The following is a 25,238-nucleotide window of genomic DNA, read 5'->3' on the forward strand; positions in this document are numbered from 1 at the left end:
TCTCCCCACACACCAACGTCAAAAGATGAATGTGCTGAAAAAGCAACCACCCCAACGGATCATTGACAGCCGTAGAGAGATCACAAAATTGCAAACAAGCATCACTCGCACTAATAGCCTGAGCGGCAAGTGACTTCTGATCCCTCGGCACATTAGCCTCACTCGAACGGATAGACCTCCAATCCCGCTCAAGCATAGCGCCCTGACCAACGATCGTAAACACCAGTCCGATACCCTCCCACCGTCCGGAAATCCGACGAATATAGTCATCCGGCGACATAGTTGGCTGAACAGCCAGTGGCTTAGAACTATCCTCAAAGATCTTTTGCGACCAGCGAAGCAAACTCGACTGCAAGTCCTTCGCATCCGCAGCCAGCGACCCATGCAAATCCTCCAACGCCTCAAACATCCCGCTCACCAGCCGATGACCCAGGACACATCCCTCGGGCCAGACCTCGACGGCCGTTTCAGACAGTCGCTCATACAGTGCGAAATGCTCAAACAGTAAGGTGAGCAGTCGAGCGCCAAGCTGGATCTGCTTCGTATCGGGCCGAGCCGCGGAGGGCGCATCAATGACCAGGGAGCGTTTGAATTGGTCGCCGATGTCGCTAAAGGTCGCTGATTTATTGGTGGCGAAATCGAAAGATAATTTGTCGTCGCCGGCGTTGAAGGAGGCTCGATTCTGGAGAGCAGCGGAGTCGGGGCGGGGTTGGGCTGTTTGGGGACGAGGTGATGCGGTGGGCGAGGGAGCATTGTCCGAGTACCAGGTACGAGAAGCCGGAACGGGCGTGTAAGCACAGCTGTCTCCCTTGTTACGACGGACGCAATTCTGGCATGTTGGGGTGGCACCATCGCAGCGGATTTTGGCTTTGCGGCAGGGCTCGCATGGCAGAGCCTGCCCGTTGCGGCGGGTAGAAGTCATTGTCAGGTTCGGAGAAAGGGGAAAGGAATGACGGGGTAGGGGAGGGTGGAATGAGGGAAAGAGAGTTTAACTGAAGGTTAACATTGCAATGGAAGGAAGGGGGAAAAAGTATTTAACACCTGCAAGTCATGGATGATAATCTCAGCTGGCTAAAATGCAAGTGGCAGGAAATCGAGCACAAACCATGAATCAATGGAAATTATCCCGGAGGTTGGATGCTCCACTAGCCCCGATCTGGCCTAGTGCCTCGTCATGGGATGCGGGGCGCCTGTTACTAATTTAAGTCAATTCTCATTTAAATTGGATCGATCCAGATCAACTTAAAACCTTGGTCTACTGTAGTCTAGTAGTAGTTGATAGGCGTATACTTTTACCATTGTTTAGGCTATCTACTTTGCTGGTCATTGGCGCTATCGCCATGGTTGGGGCTTAACTTATAAACCATATCACAATACTGAGGATACTACAGCCTTCGATAGGGTAGAACCTATGGACTTGTGGAGTTTTAGAACAACAAAATTGTCAGTCATGTTACTTTCGGCGTACGTGGTCTTACTTCTTAAGAATGAACCGCATAATCAACATGAGCTGCTGTTGTGGCTGAACCATTGCAGTATCAGTACCGCTGTCACTGCCAACATTAATCCACATACTCATTCAAGCACCTCAGCTAGCATATCCTCTCCACAGCTGACCAGATCTTTCATGCTCCCTATTCTGCACTGCATCAAATTCCAAGGTATCCAGACATAAGGCGAATTTCATGGCTGCTTCACACAACATCGTGAGAAATATGCCATGATATCGACCGGCTGAATACTGTTATCACGTAGTCTTATCGCATTATATCTCCCATTACCTTATAGAAACGAATATTAGATTGTTGTGATAGTCAAACGAGAGCGCGACAGGAGGGTTCATGTTGTAAATCCATTGCTTCCGATCCTGCAGAGGCAACATCATTTTCATCTCCAAAACACCGGACGCTTCCATATTTCTGTCGGCAGAGTGCTGCAGATTACGGCAGCGAGTATGAGTCCAGATTCCATCATGCCCTTCACCTCCAAGAATCTGCTTGTAACATGTCACATTCTAATCCATGCGGACTCGTTCTACTCGATGGAAAAAGCGACCAGGCCAGCCAAACTCCAAGCCGACGATTAATCCAAAGTATCAGAATTAGTCCCGTAGGGTAGTCCAGCAGTGTACTCTAAATAGGTACCTGCTTAGCTGATCGTACAAAAGCAATAAATACTACTTCATCTCTACTATTAAGATAGCTTGATAAAATCATTAATACATCAAGAACCATGCTGTGCCTGGTCCTGAGATAGGATCAAGCAAATAGGATCGGAGGGTCAATAAGGTGCTCAGTGCCTGATCGCTTGAATGGAGTAGTTGTGCTTACAGATGTGAGTATTCCTCGTAACCGGGACTACTCCAGCCCATCGGCTTTCCTCTTCCTTCTTTACCTCAATCAACCAAGCGCCCCTTCCGAATAAACAGCCATTTGATCACTGCAGCCTTTCTCAACCATATCAAACAAGTTCTTTCTCATTAATCAGGACTAGCCTAACCGTTTTCTGAATTCCTATCAGTGTCGCTAAATACTGGGCTTAACCAAAATGTCGCTTTAGAGGATCCTATGGACAGCCTGCTGAGAGCCTACCCAAATCCACAATTACAGCAGAATGGCTCAAGATTCGAGTAATTACGTGTATCTGTCATTTCTCCTATATCCTGCTAGACCAAGGCTAATCTGGAGAAACAGTCATGTTAAGTCATCCTATTCGCTCCTATATTGGTAGCCATGCCTAAACTTACTGACCGCTCACCGGTTCATACGTAAGGCTGTCTCCAAATGTGGAGACCGTATTCGCAGAAAGGCTAGGATACCAGGCTGGATTTTGGATGCGCTCTTCCGTTGTCATGCTTGCCACGAATTACGCAAGAGGCTATGTTTGGCATGCTCCTCGGGATTGGGACGCTTGCTGTACCGTGGACACAGCGATCGATTCCTGATCCCACCTCCCGGAATACTTGGCCATGGAAGGTCTAATAGAGTTAAAGTTTGCGATCGTGGCGCCAGCTCTATACTACTCAGCATGACTATATGTAACGCCAACCCCTCGCGCCTACATTTGCTACGGTATCTTGCATCTTCTTCCGCACAGCCTTTATAGTCATCCTAGTGATGCTATCATGACACGGTCGGTTAAATCCCGCCTTGCTAACACATGACCCTGTTGACTTATGGTACAGAACACCAGCCGCCAAATATATCTCCCTTACGAACGCATTGGAGCCGCTGGACCCAGCGGAGGTAGATCATGTCTACAGCGAGCTCGAGCCAGCAGATCCAGCTCTTTTGGAAGGTGAATGGGATATGCATGTCATCGATACGGGGCATCCTGCGCAAGCATTAGCGGAGGACATCCTTCCTCTACTGAGTACCATGGACTTCACTGAAGATGCTGAGAAGGTCAGACAGTGCTGCGTTCCGCTGTTGAACATTTCTAATTGGCCACCGGTAGGTCCATAAAATCAAATTTCACGGTGCTGCTGGGAGTCTGATCATCCCAGATGATCAAAATTCGACGCGGCGTTTCCGCTACGTGGATGCAAGTACCATTGCCGCTACCAATGGTTACAGGGCATACTACGGTAATTCTGGTGTTCTCCATTTCTACCTTACCCGGGCAGAAGATTCGTGCTATATAGCTTGAAAATTCTGGTAGTTGCCAGTCATTGTCTTCGCATGGGGTACGTCACTATCGCATTACGCGACCCGCCACAGCATAACAGGCAAAGCTGTTGTATTATTATTTGCATCGAATTATACAAAATATGGACAGGATTGTTCAACTTTGAGCGAGTAGCATCCTTATCTTGGCTAAAGTCTTTTCTGCAGCTGCGACACATACAACCAGGCAATATTGTCATGGTTTGAACCTTACTGAGCCCAGATTGGCAAATTCTGGATTAGCGCCACCCAAGAACCTTCATACCCCCATACCCTAGCCAGATCAAGAGCTGCGTTCTGGGCTCTTTCTGTGAGACACATACATCGATCAGTAAGCAGCAAATGCATGAGATACTCATTGCGCGTCTCTATAGCTTGCCCTAATGGGGTTTTACTGAAAGGTAGTACCTGGTGAAGCTGCAGCAGATCAATATATTGGCGGCTCAGCATAGCTTCGACCGCTCCGACGAGACCTTTTCGGACAGCAATAGCGAGGGCTGATTCATTTGTGGCATTCAGCGCCAAAAGGTCAATGCGAAAGCGCAGAAGATTCTTGACCATACTCTCGGCCTCACTATTGAGAAGTGCAACATGTAAAGCTGTATCACCCAGTCTGGTTTTCACTTCAAGCACTTCAGGCACCATGGAAACAATCAAATCGGCAATTTCAACGCAACCTTTTCCATACCGTGCCACGCGAAGCAAAATCTTCTTGTAACCACTGTTTGGCCATTTGGCGAAGAGACCAGGGGGCTGCTGCACGACCTTTCGCAGGAGGTCCAAGGAATCGGAGAGAAATATACTGTCCAGAACGTTGAAATAGCTAAAGCTGCTGCCAGCGTTGATTAGCATTCGGATGATGGCGTCCTGGTGACCAAAGCTGTCACTGAGAGGAGCGGGCATGACATAGTCAAGAGGCTCCGCAACGAGCCAGTAGCCTCTTGTTTTGGGGGATGCACAGTACGTTAGCAGTAATTCAACACACCCAGGCTGCATATGTACCACGGCCAGGGAAAGTAACGGAATCCCCGCCATATTGTATCCGTCAGCGTCCAGACCCTCGTCAAGTCTCCTTTTGAGCCCTTGGACGTCACCATTCTTTATCTGATCGACCACACCACCAGGATGATTGGGCTCGAAGATACATGTCGGCTCTTCAAGGTCACAGAAGCCAATGCGGTATTGATGTGCCGCCTTCTCGTAAATGGACATTTCAAGCAGTTGGCCTGGCGTGCAATTATTGTCACGGTATCTATTAGCTTCCCATTTCACAGAACTAAAAAAGTCTTTCCAATCGATTATGCTGAGGGCCTGTCCCACCGGTAGGCCGAGGCAGTGCTCGATGTGATGGAGGAGCTCAGGCGGCCAGATTCTGGGCCTTTCCTGGGCACGTTGTTTCCGAGGGAGTTTTATAATCTCCATGGTTTATACTTGGATTGGGGGAATAACTAGAAGACAGAATCAGTTATTCCAGTGCAGTCGTTGCGTCGATGCTGAGTATATGGACATGAAAAGATAGCGCAGGACAGTTTCATATGTACGTGGTATAAATATTAGAAGATGGCATTGACTAGGATGTGCTTCCAAAGATTGTGAGTAAACATTTGCACCTAGTCGACACTCACCGGCAATAACCTCTCCTCTCAGTTATTCCAGCGGAGATAGCCACCATAATACACTTAGCTTTGGTGCTTCCTTGATATAACCCGTTATTCGCCTTATTTGATATATGTACCAGATTTTCCAACTTACAAAAGTACAGGCGTATCTCGATAGTTGCCATTGGAGATCCCTTCACTTCAAAATCCTAGTTAGACCTGTAACTGAGTCGCCATCATCCTATGTGTGGGATTGAAGGAGATATCCTCCAAGCATGGAAGTGAGAAAAATTCAGCGCCATCTCTTCCCGAGCAGAAATCATGAAGATTTCGCAATACTGCGATGTATCCCCATCCGGACAGGCTGGATAAGGCTAGGACACCGCAGCACAGGTGGTACCTTGATCTCCACTGCGGGATGTCTGTTCATCTACCTCTGACGATCAGTTACTGCGGATATACAACGCTTATAGAACTTGAGTGTATGCTTATTCTGATGCCTAAACGATGAAGTAGCAACAAAGCTCCAAATGGAGAGGAGTCGGACAAACCGGCGAATTAAGCTCAGAGAAGCTCATTAGCATCGGAGTTAGCACAACGAATTATCGTGCGATGCTGGATGTGATCAAGTAATGTAATGTCGATCGCAAGTATCAGCTATGCAGCTAGACTCTATGTAGCTTAATGACGAGCAGACTGATTCCTGATGCCCTGCTGGAGTAATTCCACTTGCATCAGATGGTATCTCCACGGTGAGCATCCATGCCTGAAGTAGACTAGTCTCCGCAGCGCCGCCTTATCAGATCGGAGATCCACTCCCCGTTTGAAGCTTCTTTTGGAGTAACTACACCCTAACCATCTGGGGTACGCCCAGACAGTTTTTTCAAGGTTGTTGCACACATTATATAAACCAGGGCTCGATTACAAGGTCATTAAGTACATTATGTGCTGCCACCTGTCCAGTTGTACGAACAAGGTTGAACTGACTATTTTGGAACACTGCTCCATAAACCACAAGAAGATAGGACGCATCATATCAACTAACTCCATAATGCCTAGTATCGGTCATAACGAGTTCATACCCCTCCTCGGTCTTCAACTCTCAATTCAGCAACGTGCCTGATGATCACCTCACCACTCCAACACCGCATCATCCACCTCCATGCCGTACGATGCTTCGGCCCGTCTTTCTGCAGAGGATATGACGCGTCTACCTCTGCTCAATAACCACAATGGCACATAAATAGCGGACATTCCCTCTGGGTCTTCAATCCTCATCAGCAGCTCATTCCAGTATACAATCGACCGCACCTCAATCACAACATGAGGTACCAGATCCCTCTGGCGGCCTTTCCCCTCGTGGGACTCACCGCGGCCACTGCGATTTCCAGCACCAACTGCTCTGCATCTGCATTCCAGAAAATCATCGATGCCAATGGCACCGAAGCTCGCGTTCAATGGGCCACCTACGTGCCAGAAGGTGGTTCTCTCAACCCTATGAACTACACCTCCGCCTCCGAATACCCGACTGGCCTGCCCGAGTCGTGTGCCGTGCAGGTCAACGTCGCATCCGAGGGTAACTCCAGCTACTTGGTTGGCGTTATCTTCCCATACAATTGGAACGGACGCATGCTGTACGCTCTCCCCAACATCTCCCTTCTAAACCACCATCACTTTACTGACACACCCCAGCTCCGCAGCAGCAGGAGGCGGTATCAACTGGGTCGACATGGTACTTCTCCCCTCCCATACCCATCCCTATACCCAACGCACTCACTAATACCTCCATAGGGCACCGGCACGCACTACGGCTTCGCCGCCGTCTCCAGCAACCTGGGCCACGAAGGCATCGACACAGAGGGCACCTGGGCACTCGGCCGCCCACAAGCCGTAATCGACTGGGGCTACCGCGCGTGGCACGGCGCCACCACACTTGCCAAGCTCCTCATCTCCGGCCGCTACGGCAGCGGTCCCGCCTACAGCTACTTCTACGGCTGCTCCACGGGAGGCCGTCAAAGCATGAAGAACATGCAAGTGTACCCCGACGACTACGACGGAATTATCGCGGGTGCCCCGGCCTGGTGGACCACACACCAACAGCTCTACAACCTCAAGCAAACGACCTACCAAGCCCCGGCCAACAGCTCACACACCATCCCCGAGGAAATGTTCCCCGTCCTGGCCGCTGAAGTCCTCCGCCAGTGCGACCCGCAGGACGGCCTCGTTGACACCATCATCTCGAACCCCGAGGGCTGCGTCTTCAACCCATCCACCCTCGCCTGCAACTCCACCAGCGCGCCCAACACCTGCCTTACCACAGAGCAACTCAACACCCTGTACAAGATCTACAACGACTGGGTCGACACCAACCAGACCTTCGTCTACAGCCACCTCTTCTACGGAAGTGAATCCTCCTGGCTAGACGGTAACATCGGCCTTGGCGAGGAGTCTACCATCTCCCAGCAGTACTGGTTCCTGCGTGATCTCATGGGCCTGGGCGATTCCTTCGTCTGGCAGGATCTGGACTTCAGTACCGTCGAGCTAGCGGACCACTTGAACCCCGGTAACGCAACAGCTGGACAATACGATATCAGCGAGTTCGAGAAACGCGGTGGTAAATTCATTCATTACCATGGTCTGTCGGATAGTTATGTCTCTCCCGGAGCGAGCACGTTCTACTACGATCAGGCGAAGAGCGCCGTGCAGGCGAACGGCGTGGATGATGTGGATGATTTCTATCGCCTGTTTTTGATTCCGGGAATGGAGTAAGCCCCGACCCAGTTAACAATATACCCTTATGAAGATCTATGCTAATTGAAATGTGGTACAGGCACTGCTACAACACCCCCACCGACATGAACGCCCCCTGGTACATCGCAGGCGCGGACCAAGCAGCCTACATCAATACCTCGACGTGGAGTGTCCCCGGGTACCGGGATGCGAAGCACGATGTGGTTTTGGCCATGATGGCGTGGGTGGAGAATGGCACGGCGCCGGATAGTCTTGTTGCCACGGTGTGGAAGAATATTACCACTGCTGATGAGGTGATCAGACAGAGGCCTGTTTGTCATTACCCGTACCAGGCCAAGTATACTGGGAAGGGGGATCCAGATGAGCCGGGGAATTGGGAGTGTAAGTTGTTGTATTAGACGACTCATTTCTTGGGATGTTGGGGGTTGAGGTGAGGGGAAGAGGTCTGTTTGTTGGGTAGTATGTGAAGAGATGTTGTACTATTTATTGTATTCTAGTTGAGGTGTGTTGATTATTAATGGAATTTGATTCCGGGTTTTGTGATTATTTAAGTATAATGGGTTGGCTTACCCTTTGTGGAGTAGTAAGTGGAATTTAACTATAACTTAGTGTGCTTATGCGTAGAAGTCATTTGTAAATGCAGTATGCGACAGATGATCATTGAATAACTTGTTATCTTGAAGAGCAAGTGGGTATATTCATCAACTCCTGTCAGCTAGGAACCGCTATGTCACACCCAAATACTATGCAATCTAGCTAGATGGCCTTGTCCCAAACTCCACGCCTAAGAAATAAATCCGAAAGTTACAAAATATGTTATTTTAAGCGGGTATCATCATGGCCGTCGTTCAGTCACAGTCCAGCGACGCTTGTGTCCTGCTTCACGGTCCTTGCTGAGCGGTGCGCTCCCCCAAAGTCCGCGCTGGGAGAGCGTTCGCTGTGGCACTTGTTTGGCAGAGGTCGGCTCCTCCACCTTGGCCGGCAGCGAGCTTTCCCCAGGCACCGATGGCGCCGGGGCAGGCCAGCCAAAGTTGGGCACGATATCGTCCTCTGGGCCATCGGCGGCGCTGGACCCCCAAAGCCCGGGGGTCCTAGGAGTGACAGCCGTAGAGGGTCGCTCGGCATTCCAAGGAACAGTGCCGGGGCCAGATGTCGACGAGGGTCCGATGATGAACATGCCTTGTGACATGGATGGGCGGTTTGCTAGGCGGTTCCGGTAGGACGAGATTGAGGGGGAGGTCACCTGGCTCGGAGAAGAGACACGTGACGTGCTGCCAGCGATGCGGAGATGCTCGGTTGAAGCCACCATTTTCATGGCATAATTCTCCACGCTGGCTGGCTCGTTGGCCCCCTTCGTCTGAACTGGTCCGCCAATAGTATTATCTTGAACCATTTCGGGCATGTGATCATTGCGGACCGCCAAGGTGAGAGATGCAGTGCCGAAATTTACTTGGGATTGCTCCCCGGACAGCGCTGAGACCAGTGCATTGCAACCCGCCCCGTGCGTAATGAGGACCAAAATCGTCTCCGTATCGTCATCCGATTCATTACGGGAACTGGCCTCGCCAGAACTGTCGAGCATCTGAGAATGTCGTCGAGGCCGACCGGAAGAAGTTGACTCGTAGTCTCGATACCACGCAATCATGCGGTCGAGCCCGGTGCTGAACCGCGTATGCATCGTACTCCATTCTTCGCCGTACTGGCCTCCATCACCCCAGTTCTGCTCCCCGTGCATACTGTCCCATTGGAAATCGATCTTCACGCAGGCGTCCCGAGCATGCGTTACATACCCAGCTGGAATGGGGTCCGACGGGGAAATCGCATAGCTGGGCGTTGGAGGCACGTAGGCGGCATCCGGAATGGAGGGAAGGTTTGTGTTGATCTTGCTGAGCAGCCGCCGTCCGCGAGTCGTTTCAGCAGCGCTGAACGTGTCACAGCTGCCAGCGCGGGACCTTTGTGCCTGCGTCTGACGTGTACTGGGTGGGGCCTCCGTCTTTAACTTCGCTGTCACATCATTGGCGGGAGAAACCGGAGTAGATGCACTTCCCCAGCCACCAGGGAAAAAGCCAGCGGAGGGTCTGGGGACGATGTCCGCCTCGGGAACGAAATTATGTTCGCGACGCAGCAGCTCGAGCTTTGCAGCAGTAATCATGCGATCCGAGTTTGGCGGCGGGATAATCTCGTCAAAGTATCTAGGGCAAAGCCATTCTCCAAGGAAGGCATCCACCCGTAGCAGACATCGATGGTCGCTTGATGTAATGGGACCTGGGGTCAAGGCGGAATCCGAATTTGACTGAACTAAGCCGGGAACCTTCGATAGCTGGTTGAACTCTGGCTCGCCCGAATTCTGACAGATCCCTGAGCTGACCGCGATGGCTGTCTGTAGACATCGAGTGAAGGGAGATGTGTGAATGATGATTCTGCGCTTCGGTTTTGGCTTTTGTAGACGGTCGGAAGGCGACTTGACACTGTTATCTCCTTGTGTTGTGGAGTCTGGTGAGTCGTCCAAAGACTGGATAGCCTCGATGATGCGAGCCCCCAGAGCCCGCGACTGTAGCCAACCGCCATAGGAGAGGGGAGGGTCATAGGGGGTAGGTGAAGTGAGATGCCAATTCTTGTCCGCTACATCCAAGCGAGCGCCATGTCTGAACAAAGATAAGGAGTTAGCTCTCGATGTTGTATCAAAAGAAAAAGTGGATATACCTGGCGACGATGATGGCCGCAGGGAATTTCCCCATGACCGCAGAAGTTCTATGTCTGATAGATGATTGAGATGATTGAGATGCTTGAGACGCTTGCGATGCTTGCGATGCTTGAAATGCTTGAGACTCCTGAGATGCTTAAAGAGGCAAGAGCAGAGGGCGCGAAGGAGAATATATAGAAGGCGATGAGAAGAGATGGGAAGAAATGAGGAGGTGGACACCGACAACAATGAAGGTGGAGGGGAAAGTCCCTATTGTTTCTATTGAAGGCCCGGCGGGGTAAAGCATTAATATTCTCCAGCCACGATCACAACGCGTCACACCCGATCCCAGATCTCACGAAAGAAGACGAGGGAGAGCAAGGTCAGTGGCATGGTGATGGGATGAGGCAGTTGGAGTGCAATCGGCACTTTCACATTATTTTTTCCTTCCCAAATGGCAAACTGATGGATGGTTCTGCGCGCGTCACTTTTCTTTTAATTGTTTCGTGCAGGCGTGGAAGCCCCCGACTTCAGGCCGCCACTCTTTTTTTCCTCCGGTTGCATGTGATGCGCCTGCTGCCTAGCCTGTTCTGGAGGCGGTCAGGAGCTAGCCGGTCATTAGCTTGTTTTACTGCCTGTCACGGGATTGCCGATCCTCGGCTGTCGTCGGCTCCATTGGCGATGTCGGAGATCCCCTTTCTTCAGTTACTGCTTTCATGGAAGCCACAAAATAGTATGAGATACTAATTGGAGGTGCTGTGTAACTGGAGATACCAGAACTATGCTCATTCAACTTCTCCCCAGAGAGCTCAGCCACAGGTGAAAGCCGCCACAAACCTGAAAGTGAATATGAATCCAAGTATCTGTCGAGTCTCCTCTGACTGACATCACTTCAAAATTGACCCACATGATCCAATAGCTAGGTTTGTCGCACTGCAGTCTGGGTTGAGCAAAGAATCCGAAATTGACTCGGAAGTCTATTGGTGGTAGTGAGTGCTGGTACTCAAACACCAGAGCTGCCCATCAATCTTAAGTAGTTTTTCAAGAGATCAGAAATTATATATATCAGGATCTAGCCCTTCATAAAATACCGAAGAGATAATAAAACACAACATACAATCATTCTTATAATATCAATTTAATAAAATCTAGTATAATAGAAAAGTTCCTGGGGACTGACCTGGTAATAATATTACCCAAGAAGTAGTCAGGAATAGGATATTTATTTTACTGTTTATTTCAGTTACTATTATATGCCGCTACATCAAAAATCTAGAATAGAAATCTAAATACTGGTTTACAGAGCTTCTCAACAGCTAAGCTAAATATATGTCTAGAATAAATAAAATATATCTACCAATTCTGACACGACTTCTCGATAATGAAGAGAATAATAAGAAAGAACAACAGTAACTACTACAAGAGTTTCAGAATATTGTTTAAGTTATTATCCTTCTTGCTGTTCTGCTTTCTATAGATACATTTTCTGTGTTTCTCAAGATAGAAGTGGAACAGATTAGTAATTGATTGGATTCCTTTCGGTTGGTTCTTAGTATCTCCAGGAATAAAAATCAGCCTATTAAGATTCTCCATCTCTCATTTCCGGAATTTTTGGTCTAAACTATAACTAACTTCCGGGTAGATGCGCTATCTAAAAATAAAGATATTTTAACTTGTCTAAGAAGTATGCAGTATCTGCTACGAAGAAATATCTGTAATTTAGCAGGATCCCGGAGTATATAAAACAGAAATTGATCCTCTAGATATTCACGAATGTCTACTATCAGAATTATAATGCTCTTATTACTACTGGACGCATTATCTTAAAAGTAGCCACGCTTTATCCTTAAATACAAAAGGTATGCAACTGTTCCTCCATAAATATTTTCATTAGATAGAAGCAATGAGCCTGCTGGGGCTAGTGTCAGAAATGATTAATATACTTGATCTTCTCCGCACATTTATACAATTATGTATATGGTGGGCAGTGACTCCTGAATGAATCTGATTGGTGTAGGATGACCTTCATATTCCCCTGGCCGAATTTTTGCATGACGCAAAGCGCTTTGTCCTAAAAAATTACCAGATAGCGGATGTAGCATCACTTCATATTTATTATGCAGGGCTGGTATCTACACCTCGAACGGCAATATTCGCAGGTTGTTCCATTGTTCCATTCAGAGCTTCCAGATTGGATATACCAGTTACCGCAGGTTCAGGAAACTTGGAGCGCAGAATCACAGACTCTCGAGGGCTATACAGACCTAGTTCATTCAGTGGCATTCTTATCCAATGGCCGGTTAATAGCGTCCAGCTCGTTTAATAAGACAGTACAGCTCTGGGACTCAGCCACAGGAACTCTAGAACAGTTATTCAAGAATTATTAAAGGCCTGTCCAGGCAGTGGCCTTTTCCCTGATAATCAGCTGCTAGTATCCGGCTTTTATAATAAAATAGTACAGTTCTGGGACCCAGTCGCAGGCGCTCTACAAGAAATCTTAAGCACTAATGACTCTGTCACGGAACTCGAATTTTTGCAAGATAGCTCCTATCTTTGCACCAACCTAGGACCGTTCAAGGTTCAATCTAGCTGTGGCAACCCTATCTCCAATTCACTCAACATGGTCCCACGAATCTCTCTACAGTGTGCATGGATAGCTTCAAATGGGAAACAAGTATTATGGCTACCTCCCGAGGCCAGGCCTTCTTGTTAAACAACACTTCTTGTTAAACAACACTTCTTGTTAAACAACAAGATCAAATACACTTGCCTTAGGGCATGCGTCAAGCCGAGTTACCTTCCTAGGATTTCGGGATCATTAAATTTCAATGCACTTTCCTAGTCTTAATTTCTATATTTTCTAGTACCCTGGCAAAAGAAGAGTACGGGAGAGAGGTGGAATTTATTTCTACGTATTTCTCTCAAGGACATGATAAATTACTTGGTTCCTCAAGATTCAACACGGGGGCGAATCAGTAGGGTCTTGTTGCCACAGTTCTACCTGGTTAGCCAGGCGCAGCCTGAAAACCCACAATCTCCTGGATCTTATACACTCAAGTTCAGAACCGGCGCCCGGGTCTAAAATTCGTTAATTTTTTTTTTTTTTTTTTTTTTTTTTTTTTTTTTTTTTTCCAAATCTGTTGCTAAGACCGCGCTAGTCCTCCCTCCGACAGGTTCAGAAAACCGACTGGCTGAAGCCGTTGCTAAATAGTGAGTGCGAGCCAGTCCATATCGGCAGTGCATCCTTGGACACGCAAGCAAACAAAGGGAATGAGTAGAAGATCCGCGCGCCGATTTTTGAATATCAGTCTAACAGTCTCCATCCTGCGTAGTTTCAAGCACTATAGCATGGTCTTCAAGGGATCTCCATTGTTCTTCTAGTATCCTGTCGTCATTAAGAACATTCCATCTTCCGATTTTGTGAGTCCTCCAAAGGTTTGATCACCTTCCCTTGAGCATAATGGATGTTTAGATACAGTAGCACCTTATGACAAGACTACCTTTCAGGTTTCCGAACTGAAGCCGATCTTATGGCCATTATGGACAGCCGCAACAGTGGATAATTCTGCCCTGACAAGGCCTGCTAGGTACAGTACACTGGTTGGTTGATCAGTTGATTTCCCTGACTCCTCACAAAGTAATCAATACTAGTAGTAAGCATTTGATCCAACATTACTGCCTATATATGAAACCAAAATATTAAGATTCTTACCATAATCTTTTAATTTAAACGTATTCCGTACTCGGAAAGGGCGAAGGACAGACGGATTACACTATATACAGATGCAGCCGGCTCAATCGAATTCCATCATAAGGTATGTAGGGATGCAGTAACACTATTATGAATTTCACGCGTGCGAGGACACTTTATGATATAAACCGCCGTTCGCCCACCCCTAGATGCTAGAACACCTATTCTCCTATCCAGAAGATAATAATGCTACAGAATGTCACACGAAAGGTCATTTAGAGAGCCTATGGCTGATCCAGAGACCCTCAATATGGAACTTACCAAGATCAGAAATACCATAAATGAGGAGCTCCCTCATATTCACGCTTTTGTTGATGACGCCTAGTCATTAGTGGAGACTCAAGGAGTTCCCAACCCCATTTGACCGCATGGGCGTACCCTTTAACATTTAACTAAAGCTAACTTCAGACTTAACTCTAGTATTATATAGATAGATCTTATTATTAGTAAGGTGGTTAAGGTGGTCAGTTATTAGGGTCAGAAGTTAGCTATATTATGATTGATATACATACATACATACATATATATGTATATATATCAATCATATCGTATTTATGCATGTTATACATCACCACTGATATGGAGCGGATCCGGTATACCAGAAGGCTTAGTTTCAATCATAAATACCCTACTACCCTCGTACAGGCTCGATAGCAATTAGTTAGATAGCAAACTTTATGTCTACTAACGCAGCCATCGAGACCAAGAAGGGGGTGTAAATGCCATTTTTTCTACAGGACTGGGTGGTGGTTACGCCGACTCCGCCAAGATGGACCTACCCCCTCCTTCCCTTGATTTGTATGGGGGCCGGCCGCCAACTCTGGGCGGATGGTGCCCGTGGTCCTAGGAAGCGTCATACATGAGGAGCGGTGGATAAGCGACGGGTCGGGGCAATTATGTCACCGAGAAAGTATCCGGTGATTTGAAATGATAGTAGTTTCCAAGTTGATTTCAAATGTTCCCGAGTGTATGGAGTGAGAAGCCCCACTGCGACCTCCGTGGCTGAGATCAGAGCTCAATTGGTGATCCAATATCTCGCCAGGTAAAGAAAAACAACCATACTTCGGGTAGGTTACTTATTTAAGTACCGGTAGTCTAAACCTGTTCAGGCAAGTCTACCGCACACCCTAGTCTAATTTGGTGAGTGGTATGTCAAAGGTTTGCGTTGCCCCACTGTATACGCTAGTGATCCCGCCTTTCTGATATAGTAAGATCAAGGTGATACGAGATAGAGATACTAGCCTGACCCTACGGATGAGGTGGAAGGATTTTGATTCAAATGTCCGGACCCTATTGCACGTTGTAGTTAAATGCGACCATCATGGTTCTATCCAGTCCGTTCTAACACATAACCTTGGAGCAGTCGACATCACTCTCATTTGCGGTAGCAAAGCTATTTGGTTGTCTCAAGAGAGGCAGAAGAATTAACCGTCCATGCATCGCACGAAATTGCATGACTAGGTATGATTTCCATGGCAAAAGATATGACTGATCAAACGATTCGACTCTCGACCCAAGTCGAATAAGACCTATCTCCTCTGCAACCTGCCCTGACATGATCAGGAATCGGTTTGCGAAAACAGAGGAAGGCACGGTCGCTATGGTCATGTGCTAACTTTCCAAGCAGCACCATTAGAAAGCACCATTAGAAAGCACCATTAGAAAGCACCATTAGAAAGCACCATTAGAAAGCACCATTAGAAAGCACCATTTCTCTGTGTCCTTTCGGATTTATCTGCGTTGCTCGAAAGAATAAGATCAACTTCTTCGTCCATGACTTCAAAAATATGGTCCGGCGGGAACAAAGGCTTCCATCCGATTTCATAACCATGCTTGGCCGTAAACGTGCACCTACAATTCGTTAATTCGTGTTCTCAACATGAGGTCTAGGTACGCTCACTCTCCACTCAATTGAGGAGCCACCATATCCGTTGACGACTTGAGTGTCTCGGCCATTACGGCAAGCACCTTCTCATCGGCGGGGTGGACAGCACTATCTTTTATCAGACCTCGTTTGAACAGAGCAGCCCCGATGGATGCGTAAACATCCTTCCAGGCAACCCGGCCGCTGGATGCGAGATAGAAGCCCTCCTGGCCATGGTCGCAGTCTTCGGACGAGAGTATTTTCTTAAGAATGGCGATGTACAATAAGGCATTATCTACCACATGACACACTGGCCAGGACTAAAACCGGTCAAAACAATTCTCTCGCCTATTGGGAGGTCACTTACCGCCTGTTGGGACTCGTTGAGGTTGCGGACGTGTCCCGTAGCCCTAGCAGTACTAACTATAGCAACAGTCTGAATAGAGACCTGGTTGCCGAATCCTTCACCTTTGCCATCTGCTTATGATTAAAAGAAGTCCCTTGCATGATAAGTATAATAAAGCAATACTTACAGACCATACAAGGGCAGAAGATATAGCTTCTAACACCCAGACTTTCGCTCAGCTCAACAATCTTCGTGTTGGCACCCACAAGCTGTACTAGTCAGACACAGAGGTATATAAGCAAAACAAACATGATATACCTGTTGTAATGCGGGGAGATCGGTGTGTTGCGACTTCTGCAGTTCAAGCAGACTATGCTCAGTATCAAGAATGGTCCTATCAACGGGAGCACCCGCATGATCAGAAAAAGCCTTGGCTCCACTGGTCTGGCAAGCATTAGTTAAGTTAACAGGAATCGGCAGGGATACTTACATGCAGAAAGTGCACCACCTGCCCGGTCTTTTTCTTCAGTTCGCTCAGCGCTCTTATAAAGTGCTCTTGACATGTAGAGCTGTATGCATCGACCAAAGAGAATACGACATTGATTTTATACTTCTGAATATTGTCTAGTACACTTTCGTAATCATGGATGTCGAACACCAAGGGCTCAGCAGCATATTGCTTGACTGCGTGGGCTTGGTCGGGATTCCGTATAAGCGCGAATAACTTGTGGTATTTTGGGAGGGGTGCATTCTTTAGCCGATTCAACAATGTTCCTCCGAGATAACCGGAAACACCAGTGATCAGGATGTTGTATTCCATAATGCAGACTCAGGTAGGTAGAAATGATTAGAGTATAAAAGGTCAAGATAGATCGGTCGATATGAGGACTATATATAATATTTGACCTTCATTGCTGCGAACCAAATGATTCCTCCAAGCTCCATTCGCTAAGCCTCGCTTGGAAAACCACGTCACCTGAATTCTCCAAATTTATTTCCCCCAAACCATTTTCCCCAAAACGCCTAAAAAGGCCGACCCATCAGGCTATAGAAACGGCTCGAAATTGACGCTTGCGTGATTTTTTTGTTCATCTTGGCGCGGCCGACATTGTGACATCAGTGCGAGATTGGTTTGTAAAAGTCTCCGAGTGTTTCCAGGTACCATGGGGACGCGAAAGCAAATGCATCCTAGCTTTTGGTCGTGATTACCAATACTTGATGAATCTGTGCCGGGAACAACTGGCACACGGCGGCAACATGCAACTTTCCCCGCCTGCTGGAGTATTTCTCACCGGGGAGCGAGTCATTGGCGCACTCGTAGGTTCGGTTGGTTGACGGGAGTCGACGTTATTAATACAGTAATAATCACAATAATATACAGCATCGCTTTTTGCTGGGGGGTTTGTAAATTATGTGTCTAGCATGCCATGGGGATCTCGCACTTACTCTAGACGCAATCTACTCGTCGAGGACCTGTGCATGACGTCACCACCAGATGGTCAACAAAGTCTCCCCTTTGACACTGGCTGCTCCTCTTCACCAGATAACTTACTTTCTTTGGCCAGGTGCAGTTACGGTCAGGACTTCCGATAGAATTGTTGGCTCTACACAAAAGTAGCTCGTTGAGCGGGGTACGCGGGATAAGCAACTTGGGAAATTGATATGTCCAGACCATTTGATAACTATACAGAGCCACAGTCATGTACCAAAGATCATTGTGGCTAGCGGGTTTCTTAAGATGCCACCGAGTATGAACACAGTTGGTTGCCAACTATAATCATGTATTCGTCGAGCCTATTTAACCGTCCTTTCCATTACTAATTCCTCAGAAGCTATTCATTGAACCCCTAGATTGATCGCTGCCATGTCTCGACAACGTCCCCATACAGTATGATTGGTTCTTGGTCGCTGAAGTTCGGAACATCTTCAAATATAGCTTTGGAGTCTTCAGCCTTGCAGGCTTCAGTTAAGCCATTCATGCTATCCCAGGTGAACATAGCTCCAACCACAAACGGTGCATCGCTAGATGTGAATTGAACTACCCGCCAATCCTTCAATCCATGTAAGGACCATCTCTCGACAGCAAGGGTCATATGATTCGAGAAGTAGTATTGTAAGTCGAAGGCCGCGTCTTTAGGGTAAAGCACAGTTGCGTTGACGGTCATGTTGAGATTCTGGAAGCGGAATGTGCCGAAAAGTAATATGGCAGTGTAAAGAATCAGAGTACTCCGTAGAAAGTTTGATGTTTGCAAAAAGAAAGGTGGTAGACTATGTTTAAGACAGTGGCACAATACCCTTCCCACCGGCTACCAAATTTTTTGGCGGGCCATCTCCTTATTTCCCGATCTTATGACAACTCCATGATTTAGTTACAAATAGTTATTAACTGACTAAATACCATCAACTACATTATTAAGCAAATCAGTAAAGTGGAGGCCAATATTCGGTAAGTTGTTGCTCCGTAAATGTCTCCAGGTTTATGGAAAGATACAAATCCAGCCATGCCTCGGAGGTTTTCCCGAGAAGTACCTGATAGTGGACGGAACTCGGTAGCACACTTTTTTGGATCTCTGAGGTTTAACTTACTATAACCCCTTCTCGGCACCCTTCTCTCGCACGCAACTGGAAGAAACTAATGATTAATAATGAGCCAAGGTCTCTCTCCAAAAGTGCCACATCACCGATTGATAACCCCAAAACGTACGTCATCACAAATATATCTATAAGAGTGAGCTCTAGTCCATACAGAACAGTAAGAAGTGGGGAAAATTATATCAGAATTTTGTCTTCCCATACACCATTCTTTCATACGAGCACTCCTAAAAAGCCATTATCACAAAAAGGGGAACAAAGCAAAATGCCTAAGATCGTCGCAATTGTCGGTGCAACTGGTACCCAGGGTGGTGCAGTGATCTCTGCACTGGAGGGTAACCCTTCTTTCCAGATTCGGGCGCTCACACGCAATACCAACAGCGAAAAGGCCAAGGATCTCGCTTCCAGAGGGATTGAAGTGGTAGCTGCGGACCTGAATGACGAATCCAGCCTGGTAAAGGCCTTTGCCGATGTCAGTATCATCTATGCCGTTACCAATTTCTTTGAGCCCTTCGCAACGGTCGGGCCTGAGGCAGCCATGGAAATCGAGTATCAGCAAGGGGTCAACCTCGCCCAGGCTGCGTCTCAGACTCCGAGTCTGGAGCTATACATTTGGAGTACACTTCCCGACTCGCGCACACTCTCCAGCGGGGCGGTTGTGGTGCCCCATTTTGCTGCCAAGGCTAGGGTGGATGAGTTCATCAAGCAGGACCAGGTTTTGTTATCAAAGACGGTTTTCCTCTGGGTGACTTTCTATACGTCCAACCTCTTCTATCCTCCTTTCGCTCCCGTATATGCGGTAAGTTCGCCCTCCCCGTGGAACTCTCCTTGTCGCCATGGCAGTAAACTCATTTTAACCCGCATTGAACAGAATTCGATCGGCAAATTTGTCGCTTTTACTCCAGTGTCTGCACAGACGAGGATTGCTTCCCTCGGTGCGATGTCTAATGTTGGTACTGCTGTTGCAGGGCTAGTCGAGAATGATGGGCAGACTTTATGGACCAGCAAACTCGGCGCTTCATCCAGTGGGGCCAAGTATGTCATCGTAACCACCACTTCTTATACTGTCCAGGACTACTACTCCGCATGGGCAAAAGCCATTGGAAAGGGTGAGGATCAGGTTAAGGTTCTGCCAATCTCCTTTGCGGACTACGAAGCTCTCTTTGCGGAGTGGGGAACCGAGTTGGGCCTGATGATGAGATTTTGGGAAGTCGCTGGGCCTGAGAAAAGCTGGGCTACTGTAGGACAGACTGACACCCTCATCGATAGCCGGGAATTGTTGGGGCCTTGCAAGACATTGGTCGAGACGGAGGAAGCATTTGCTCAAGTCTCGTGGGACAACATATAAGCCCCGATTCTGACAATTATTCCTGTTGATCACTGAATTTCTATCGCTCTGTATTGTTCCCGGGAGCATGTATCTGTGTTGCAACATCATAAACCACCGATTTTTTTTTTTTTTTTTTTTTTTTTTTTTTTTTTTTTTTTTTTTCTTTTTGTGGCTGTCAACTCTAAGGGAGCACCGGCCAATTCTATCGTAACATTCTCTAACACTGGCTCCTGACCCACAAGCCTACCGAGTAGCCACACTGCATGCTTCATACGGGCCACTGCGCCCCGCAAACAGTATTCCAACAAGGCAGTTATCAGATCCATTCACTAAGCTACCTAGCATAGATACTCTGGCGGGCTGTGCCAAAGGGTTACAAGCCTGCAAAACTTATCCAGGAAACATCTGATTGTGTCGCATTCCAGGACACCTTTCTAAAAATTCTTCTTTAATATATTTATAAAAACTTTAAGGCTTTGAAGGAATGTGACATCGACACTGACCTTCCTGCAGCTCTGTCTTGTGCAGACAGAGGGCTTCGATGAGGATCCAGATAAAGATCAAAGCAGAAAAACAAATATTAAGGAAGCTATCGAGGACTTTATAGAGTATATTATAGATAGTTTTCTCCTTCCATGTATAATATGCGTTTAAGATGTGTCTGGCTCTATTGTTTTTAGCATCACCAAATACGCGTGGGAAAATTACTGGTAGTCTTACTGGATAGCTGGCCACATGCAGTAATTAATTAATTAAAAATAAATAACTGGGATATTCAATATTATATAAAAGCTGATTGAAAATATTTTATTTAGTATACCTAGACTAGAATATTAAACATGAGAAGAAAAAGAAGAAAGTATAAAAGAATATATATAAATAATAAAAATAAACAAACGAAGCAAAATAAATAAAGCAAACAGAACTATGCCATGTGATCCAGTTACATGCCTCCGAACACCGCTCGCCATCACAACTAATAATTAAGATCACGTGATCTGGGAACTCTGTAATCTTAATTACTTCTCTGAGTGTGCCTAGATAATAAAGAATCAAGTGTTTCTTATACCTTTAATATCGACCTAAAACGTCGTTTTAACATATTATTATCATTGGCGGAGCAGCGAGGTTGCTGCGTATATCAGAGACAGGTAAGTTACAGCGATCTGCCCCTTGTAACATACATTACGCGCCGAGGATCAGGGGGTCTTCCGGAATAATCTAGAGAATAGTTTAGCCCTTCTTGGCATTAGGGTTTGGGAAACAACAGAAGACTATAGATGGTGACACTGTTTACCGAACTCACTGTACTAGTCAGCAGTGAAATGCAACATCTTCGAAGATAGTGTATGTCAGCCGTCACTAGTAGTCCATCCATAATGATACCTCATTCGGGATCAGGTAATAAGGAGAGGACATCAAGATACCCCCTTTAGGATTAGCGTGGGTGCAGCCGTGGAAGACTTAAGACGAAAGAGCCGCGCAGAGATGCATCATGTATGGGTAGGACTGCTGGAACAGGATGCAAGGTTCCAGTTGATTCGTTAACTGTCAGGGTGCTGTCATCATGGACTAAGATGCGAGCCCCAACAGAACCAGCAACAGATGTTATCCGTCGACCGGGTAAACTCTTTCCTCCCAAAGAATCCCTGTTAACTACAAGATAGATTGATGCTTCGCAATCTGACCCCATTTCGGACCCGAATGTGAAAATTCTGTCTTATCGGTATGCCGCTCGGGGAAATTAGGCTCATTTGCATACCCTTTTTGGTGTTATCTATAGTCCCTTGCTTCTACTCCCGACGGATCAGTCTCGCTTCCGACGGGATGTGAACCTTCATCTGTCCAATAGTCTCATTTTGGCTCACCATTAACGAATAGAAAGGCAGGGCTACGCAACGGTGGCAACAATGTGGGTCGACGGCAGACATCATACTAGGGACTGGTATCTAGACTCTTCATCGACCATTATCTTTCCATCGTATATAATGTGAGTGGCCCCCGAGCTCGGCCGCTCGGCCGCATTCTCGTCCCCGAAACCGTGTCTGCTCGGAGGTGAATGAAAATGTCATCGCAAAGTGCAGAGGACAGCACCCGTTTAGAGCAAGTCTTAGATGGGTCGACTCCATACGACTCCGAGTCCACCCTCAGTCGCGGCGACTTGCAGGAAAAGCCATCCGAACTCGACGATGAGGACCCCGAGGCCCTGACTCGGCTCGAGACGGCCCAGTCAGCCGTTAAGCCCCCCTCCGAACTATGGAAAGAGATCATCTTCATCGCCGTCGTCTGCATGGCTCAATTCATGACCCAAGCCGGTCTATGCATGTCCATTGCCCCGGCTCACATCATCGGTGCCAGCTTTGGCACCACCAATGCAGGCCAGCTCAGTTGGTTTGCTGCAGCCTACAGCTTAACTGTCGGGACCTTCATCCTGGTTGCTGGTCGGCTCGGGGACGTCTACGGCCATCGGCTCATGTTTATCATCGGCTTCTCCTGGTTCGGTCTCTGGTCTCTCCTGGCCGGCTTCAGCGTCTGGTCGAATAAGGTCTTTTTCGACTGCTGTCGAGCATTGCAGGGAATTGGTCCCGCCATGTTATTGCCGAACGCCATTGCCATTCTGGGACGAGCCTATCCTCCCGGTCTGCGCAAGGAGATGATCTTTAGCTGTTTCGGAGCTACAGCCCCGGGCGGGTTCATCGTCGGAGGTGTCTTCTCCTCCCTCTTTGCTCAGCTCGTTTGGTGGCCGTGGGCATACTGGGTTATGGGCATGGTGTGCTTTGTACTGGCAGCGCTCGGTATTCTTGTGATTCCGGTTACCCGTCGCCCGAAGTTCACAGACGACATGACGGCCTGGACGCGACTAGATATTCTCGGTGCCATCACCGGTATCTCGGCCCTGGTCCTGATCAACTTTGCCTGGAACCAGGCTGCCCTTGTGGGATGGCAGACACCCTACACCTATGCCCTTCTAATTGTCGGATTCGTCTTCTTTGGTGTCTTCATTTTTGTTGAACGCTCGGCCCCGTGCCCCTTGATCCCACGATCAGTCCTCTCCGGTGACCTGGCCTGGGTGCTCGGGTGCATTGCGGCGGGTTGGTCCAGCTTCGGAATTATCATCTACTACTTCTATCAATTCATGGAAGTTATCAAGGGTGACTCCCCACTACTCGCGACCGCTAAATGGTCCGCCGCTGCGCCGTCCGGCGCCGTTGCTGCACTGGTTACCGGTTTCCTGCTGGGAAAGCTACCACCTAGCGTGATCATGTTTTTCGCCATGTGCTTCTTCACTGCTGGACAAGCCATCTTCGCCACTGCCCCTGTGCATCAGACGTACTGGGCGCAGGCGTTTGTCGTTAGTCTGATCACGTCGTGGGGAATGTACGTACCGAGTCCAATAACCCCTTCATTTTCGTTACATATATTAACCGACAATAGGGACATGTCCTTCCCATCAGGAACACTTATTCTGAGTAACTCGATGCACCATCACCACCAGGGTCTGGCAGCGTCGCTTGTCACGACAACAGTCAATTATTCTATCTCGCTGGGACTGGGATTCGCCGGTACTGTAGAGTCGAACGTCAACGATGGCGGGAAGAATCCCCTGAAGGGATACCGCGGGGCGCTTTATCTTGGCATAGGCCTTGCTGGGTTAGGAATGGTCACCTCTATTTGCTTCATGTCGGTTAGCTGGAGACGTCATCGTCTGGGGAAAGAGTCGACGTGATGTGGTAATGCTCAATGGTCATGATAAATGGCGTGAGTGCGGAGGCTGCTCGCTTTGAGCTTCGCTTGTCTGCAAACAAAAAATGTGCTTTAATAGTCTTATACCCTACATAGATGAGATGCTTTTTTCTCCGTTAGATATCAATAATATGTGCATTCCTTTGAATGCTCTTCTTTGGATAACCATAAGCCGTGGGGGAAAGCCCCTCAGCGTGCCTGCAGCAGGTGAAAGTCTTCTGATACTTGTGGAAGGTCCATCTTGATACGCAGGGAGGCAGTTAGGGCGATTAGACTGGTGCCGATAGGAGAGTTGTCATTGTTGGTTCCGGAGGCAATTCCGTTGGTAGATGGGTTCCCAACGGGGATTTATATACATGGCTGAACTGTTGTAGAGCATGCCTACTAGTAGATAAGCCGTGTTGGAATAGTGATCCTATAGGTTCTCGGGGGAGGCTTCGGGCCTGGGCTAATGATCAGCGAATCAGGTTCCTCCCGAGCTGTTGTCGTCCCGGCCTGATCTATAGGTCACTTAGTTGTACTTGAGTGGGGATCCTTGCTATCTCGTTGGAGTGGGATTCGTCCTGGAAATTGGCGCCATTCTATGAACCAAACATTAGGACACCATCCAGGATTTGGCTGCGTCGTTGGCAGGACACGGAATGTGCATCCAGCCTGATCAGTCCCCGATCGCGCCTTCCTAACCAGGTGGGCACGCACATCGCCTGATTGTGGCCACACAACTGGAATCCAACTACTGACATCTTGCCGTTGCTTGATTCTATCCAAATCAACATCATAGAATTTCTCCGAGGCTTTTCAAACCATTAATTTCTCTTCAGAGATGTTATCGTTCATGTCAATCTCACTGTAGCGCTTCAGCTGAGATGAATGTGAAAGGGATGCGACCGTGGCGCAGTCGGCGCTACTGAGAT

The 25,238-nt window shown here is 47.9% G+C and overlaps 11 protein-coding genes across 11 annotated transcripts, besides 1 other annotated feature; 6 read left to right on the top strand and 5 right to left on the bottom strand.

The window, feature by feature from the left end:
* Positions 1–922, bottom strand: An08g08110 (uncharacterized protein; the record flags this gene model as incomplete). The annotated part of the gene is made up of 1 exon (XM_059749218.1): positions 1–922. A coding segment is annotated over one exon (922 nt), but the record flags the coding sequence as incomplete, so codon positions are not given.
* Positions 923–3,124: 2,202 nt separating this feature from the next.
* On the top strand, positions 3,125–3,648 carry An08g08120 (uncharacterized protein; the record flags this gene model as incomplete). Its single annotated transcript, XM_001392890.1, has 3 exons — positions 3,125–3,132; positions 3,185–3,404; positions 3,457–3,648. The coding sequence occupies 3 exons, from the start codon at positions 3,125–3,127 to the stop codon at positions 3,646–3,648; spliced, it is 420 nt and encodes a 139-aa protein (XP_001392927.1).
* Positions 3,649–3,875: 227 nt separating this feature from the next.
* Positions 3,876–5,087, bottom strand: An08g08130 (uncharacterized protein; the record flags this gene model as incomplete). The annotated part of the gene is made up of 1 exon (XM_059749219.1): positions 3,876–5,087. One exon carries the CDS (start codon positions 5,085–5,087, stop codon positions 3,876–3,878), a length of 1,212 nt encoding a protein of 403 aa, XP_059601223.1.
* Positions 5,088–6,586: 1,499 nt separating this feature from the next.
* On the top strand, positions 6,587–8,638 carry An08g08140 (uncharacterized protein; the record flags this gene model as incomplete). Its single annotated transcript, XM_001392892.3, has 6 exons — positions 6,587–6,897; positions 6,956–6,995; positions 7,055–8,028; positions 8,094–8,395; positions 8,512–8,516; positions 8,624–8,638. 6 exons carry the CDS (start codon positions 6,587–6,589, stop codon positions 8,636–8,638), a joined length of 1,647 nt encoding a protein of 548 aa, XP_001392929.3.
* Positions 8,639–8,849: 211 nt separating this feature from the next.
* Positions 8,850–11,090, bottom strand: An08g08150 (uncharacterized protein; the record flags this gene model as incomplete). The annotated part of the gene is made up of 3 exons (XM_059749220.1): positions 8,850–10,659; positions 10,718–10,853; positions 11,057–11,090. 3 exons carry the CDS (start codon positions 11,088–11,090, stop codon positions 8,850–8,852), a joined length of 1,980 nt encoding a protein of 659 aa, XP_059601224.1.
* Positions 11,091–12,814: 1,724 nt separating this feature from the next.
* An08g08160 (uncharacterized protein) lies at positions 12,815–13,410 on the top strand (the record flags this gene model as incomplete). Its single annotated transcript, XM_059749221.1, has 2 exons — positions 12,815–13,027; positions 13,159–13,410. The coding sequence occupies 2 exons, from the start codon at positions 12,815–12,817 to the stop codon at positions 13,408–13,410; spliced, it is 465 nt and encodes a 154-aa protein (XP_059601225.1).
* Positions 13,411–13,780: 370 nt separating this feature from the next.
* Positions 13,781–20,750: a repeat region (Title: strong similarity to transposon - Homo sapiens).
* On the top strand, positions 14,481–14,773 carry An08g08180 (uncharacterized protein; the record flags this gene model as incomplete). Its single annotated transcript, XM_059749222.1, has 2 exons — positions 14,481–14,512; positions 14,644–14,773. 2 exons carry the CDS (start codon positions 14,481–14,483, stop codon positions 14,771–14,773), a joined length of 162 nt encoding a protein of 53 aa, XP_059601226.1.
* On the bottom strand, positions 16,146–17,478 carry An08g08190 (uncharacterized protein; the record flags this gene model as incomplete). Its single annotated transcript, XM_059749224.1, has 6 exons — positions 16,146–16,299; positions 16,349–16,632; positions 16,680–16,789; positions 16,846–16,927; positions 16,977–17,102; positions 17,149–17,478. 6 exons carry the CDS (start codon positions 17,476–17,478, stop codon positions 16,146–16,148), a joined length of 1,086 nt encoding a protein of 361 aa, XP_059601227.1.
* An08g08200 (uncharacterized protein) lies at positions 18,117–18,823 on the bottom strand (the record flags this gene model as incomplete). Its single annotated transcript, XM_059749225.1, has 3 exons — positions 18,117–18,131; positions 18,211–18,340; positions 18,546–18,823. The coding sequence occupies 3 exons, from the start codon at positions 18,821–18,823 to the stop codon at positions 18,117–18,119; spliced, it is 423 nt and encodes a 140-aa protein (XP_059601228.1).
* On the top strand, positions 19,516–20,598 carry An08g08210 (uncharacterized protein; the record flags this gene model as incomplete). The annotated part of the gene is made up of 1 exon (XM_059749226.1): positions 19,516–20,598. The coding sequence occupies one exon, from the start codon at positions 19,516–19,518 to the stop codon at positions 20,596–20,598; it is 1,083 nt and encodes a 360-aa protein (XP_059601229.1).
* Positions 20,751–22,645: 1,895 nt separating the features above from the next.
* Positions 22,646–24,307, top strand: An08g08220 (uncharacterized protein; the record flags this gene model as incomplete). The annotated part of the gene is made up of 2 exons (XM_001392899.1): positions 22,646–23,958; positions 24,016–24,307. The coding sequence occupies 2 exons, from the start codon at positions 22,646–22,648 to the stop codon at positions 24,305–24,307; spliced, it is 1,605 nt and encodes a 534-aa protein (XP_001392936.1).
* Positions 24,308–25,238: the final 931 nt, after the last annotated feature.

Source organism: Aspergillus niger, assembly GCF_000002855.4.
Source record: "Aspergillus niger supercontig An08".
Classification (NCBI taxonomy): domain Eukaryota; kingdom Fungi; phylum Ascomycota; class Eurotiomycetes; order Eurotiales; family Aspergillaceae; genus Aspergillus; species Aspergillus niger.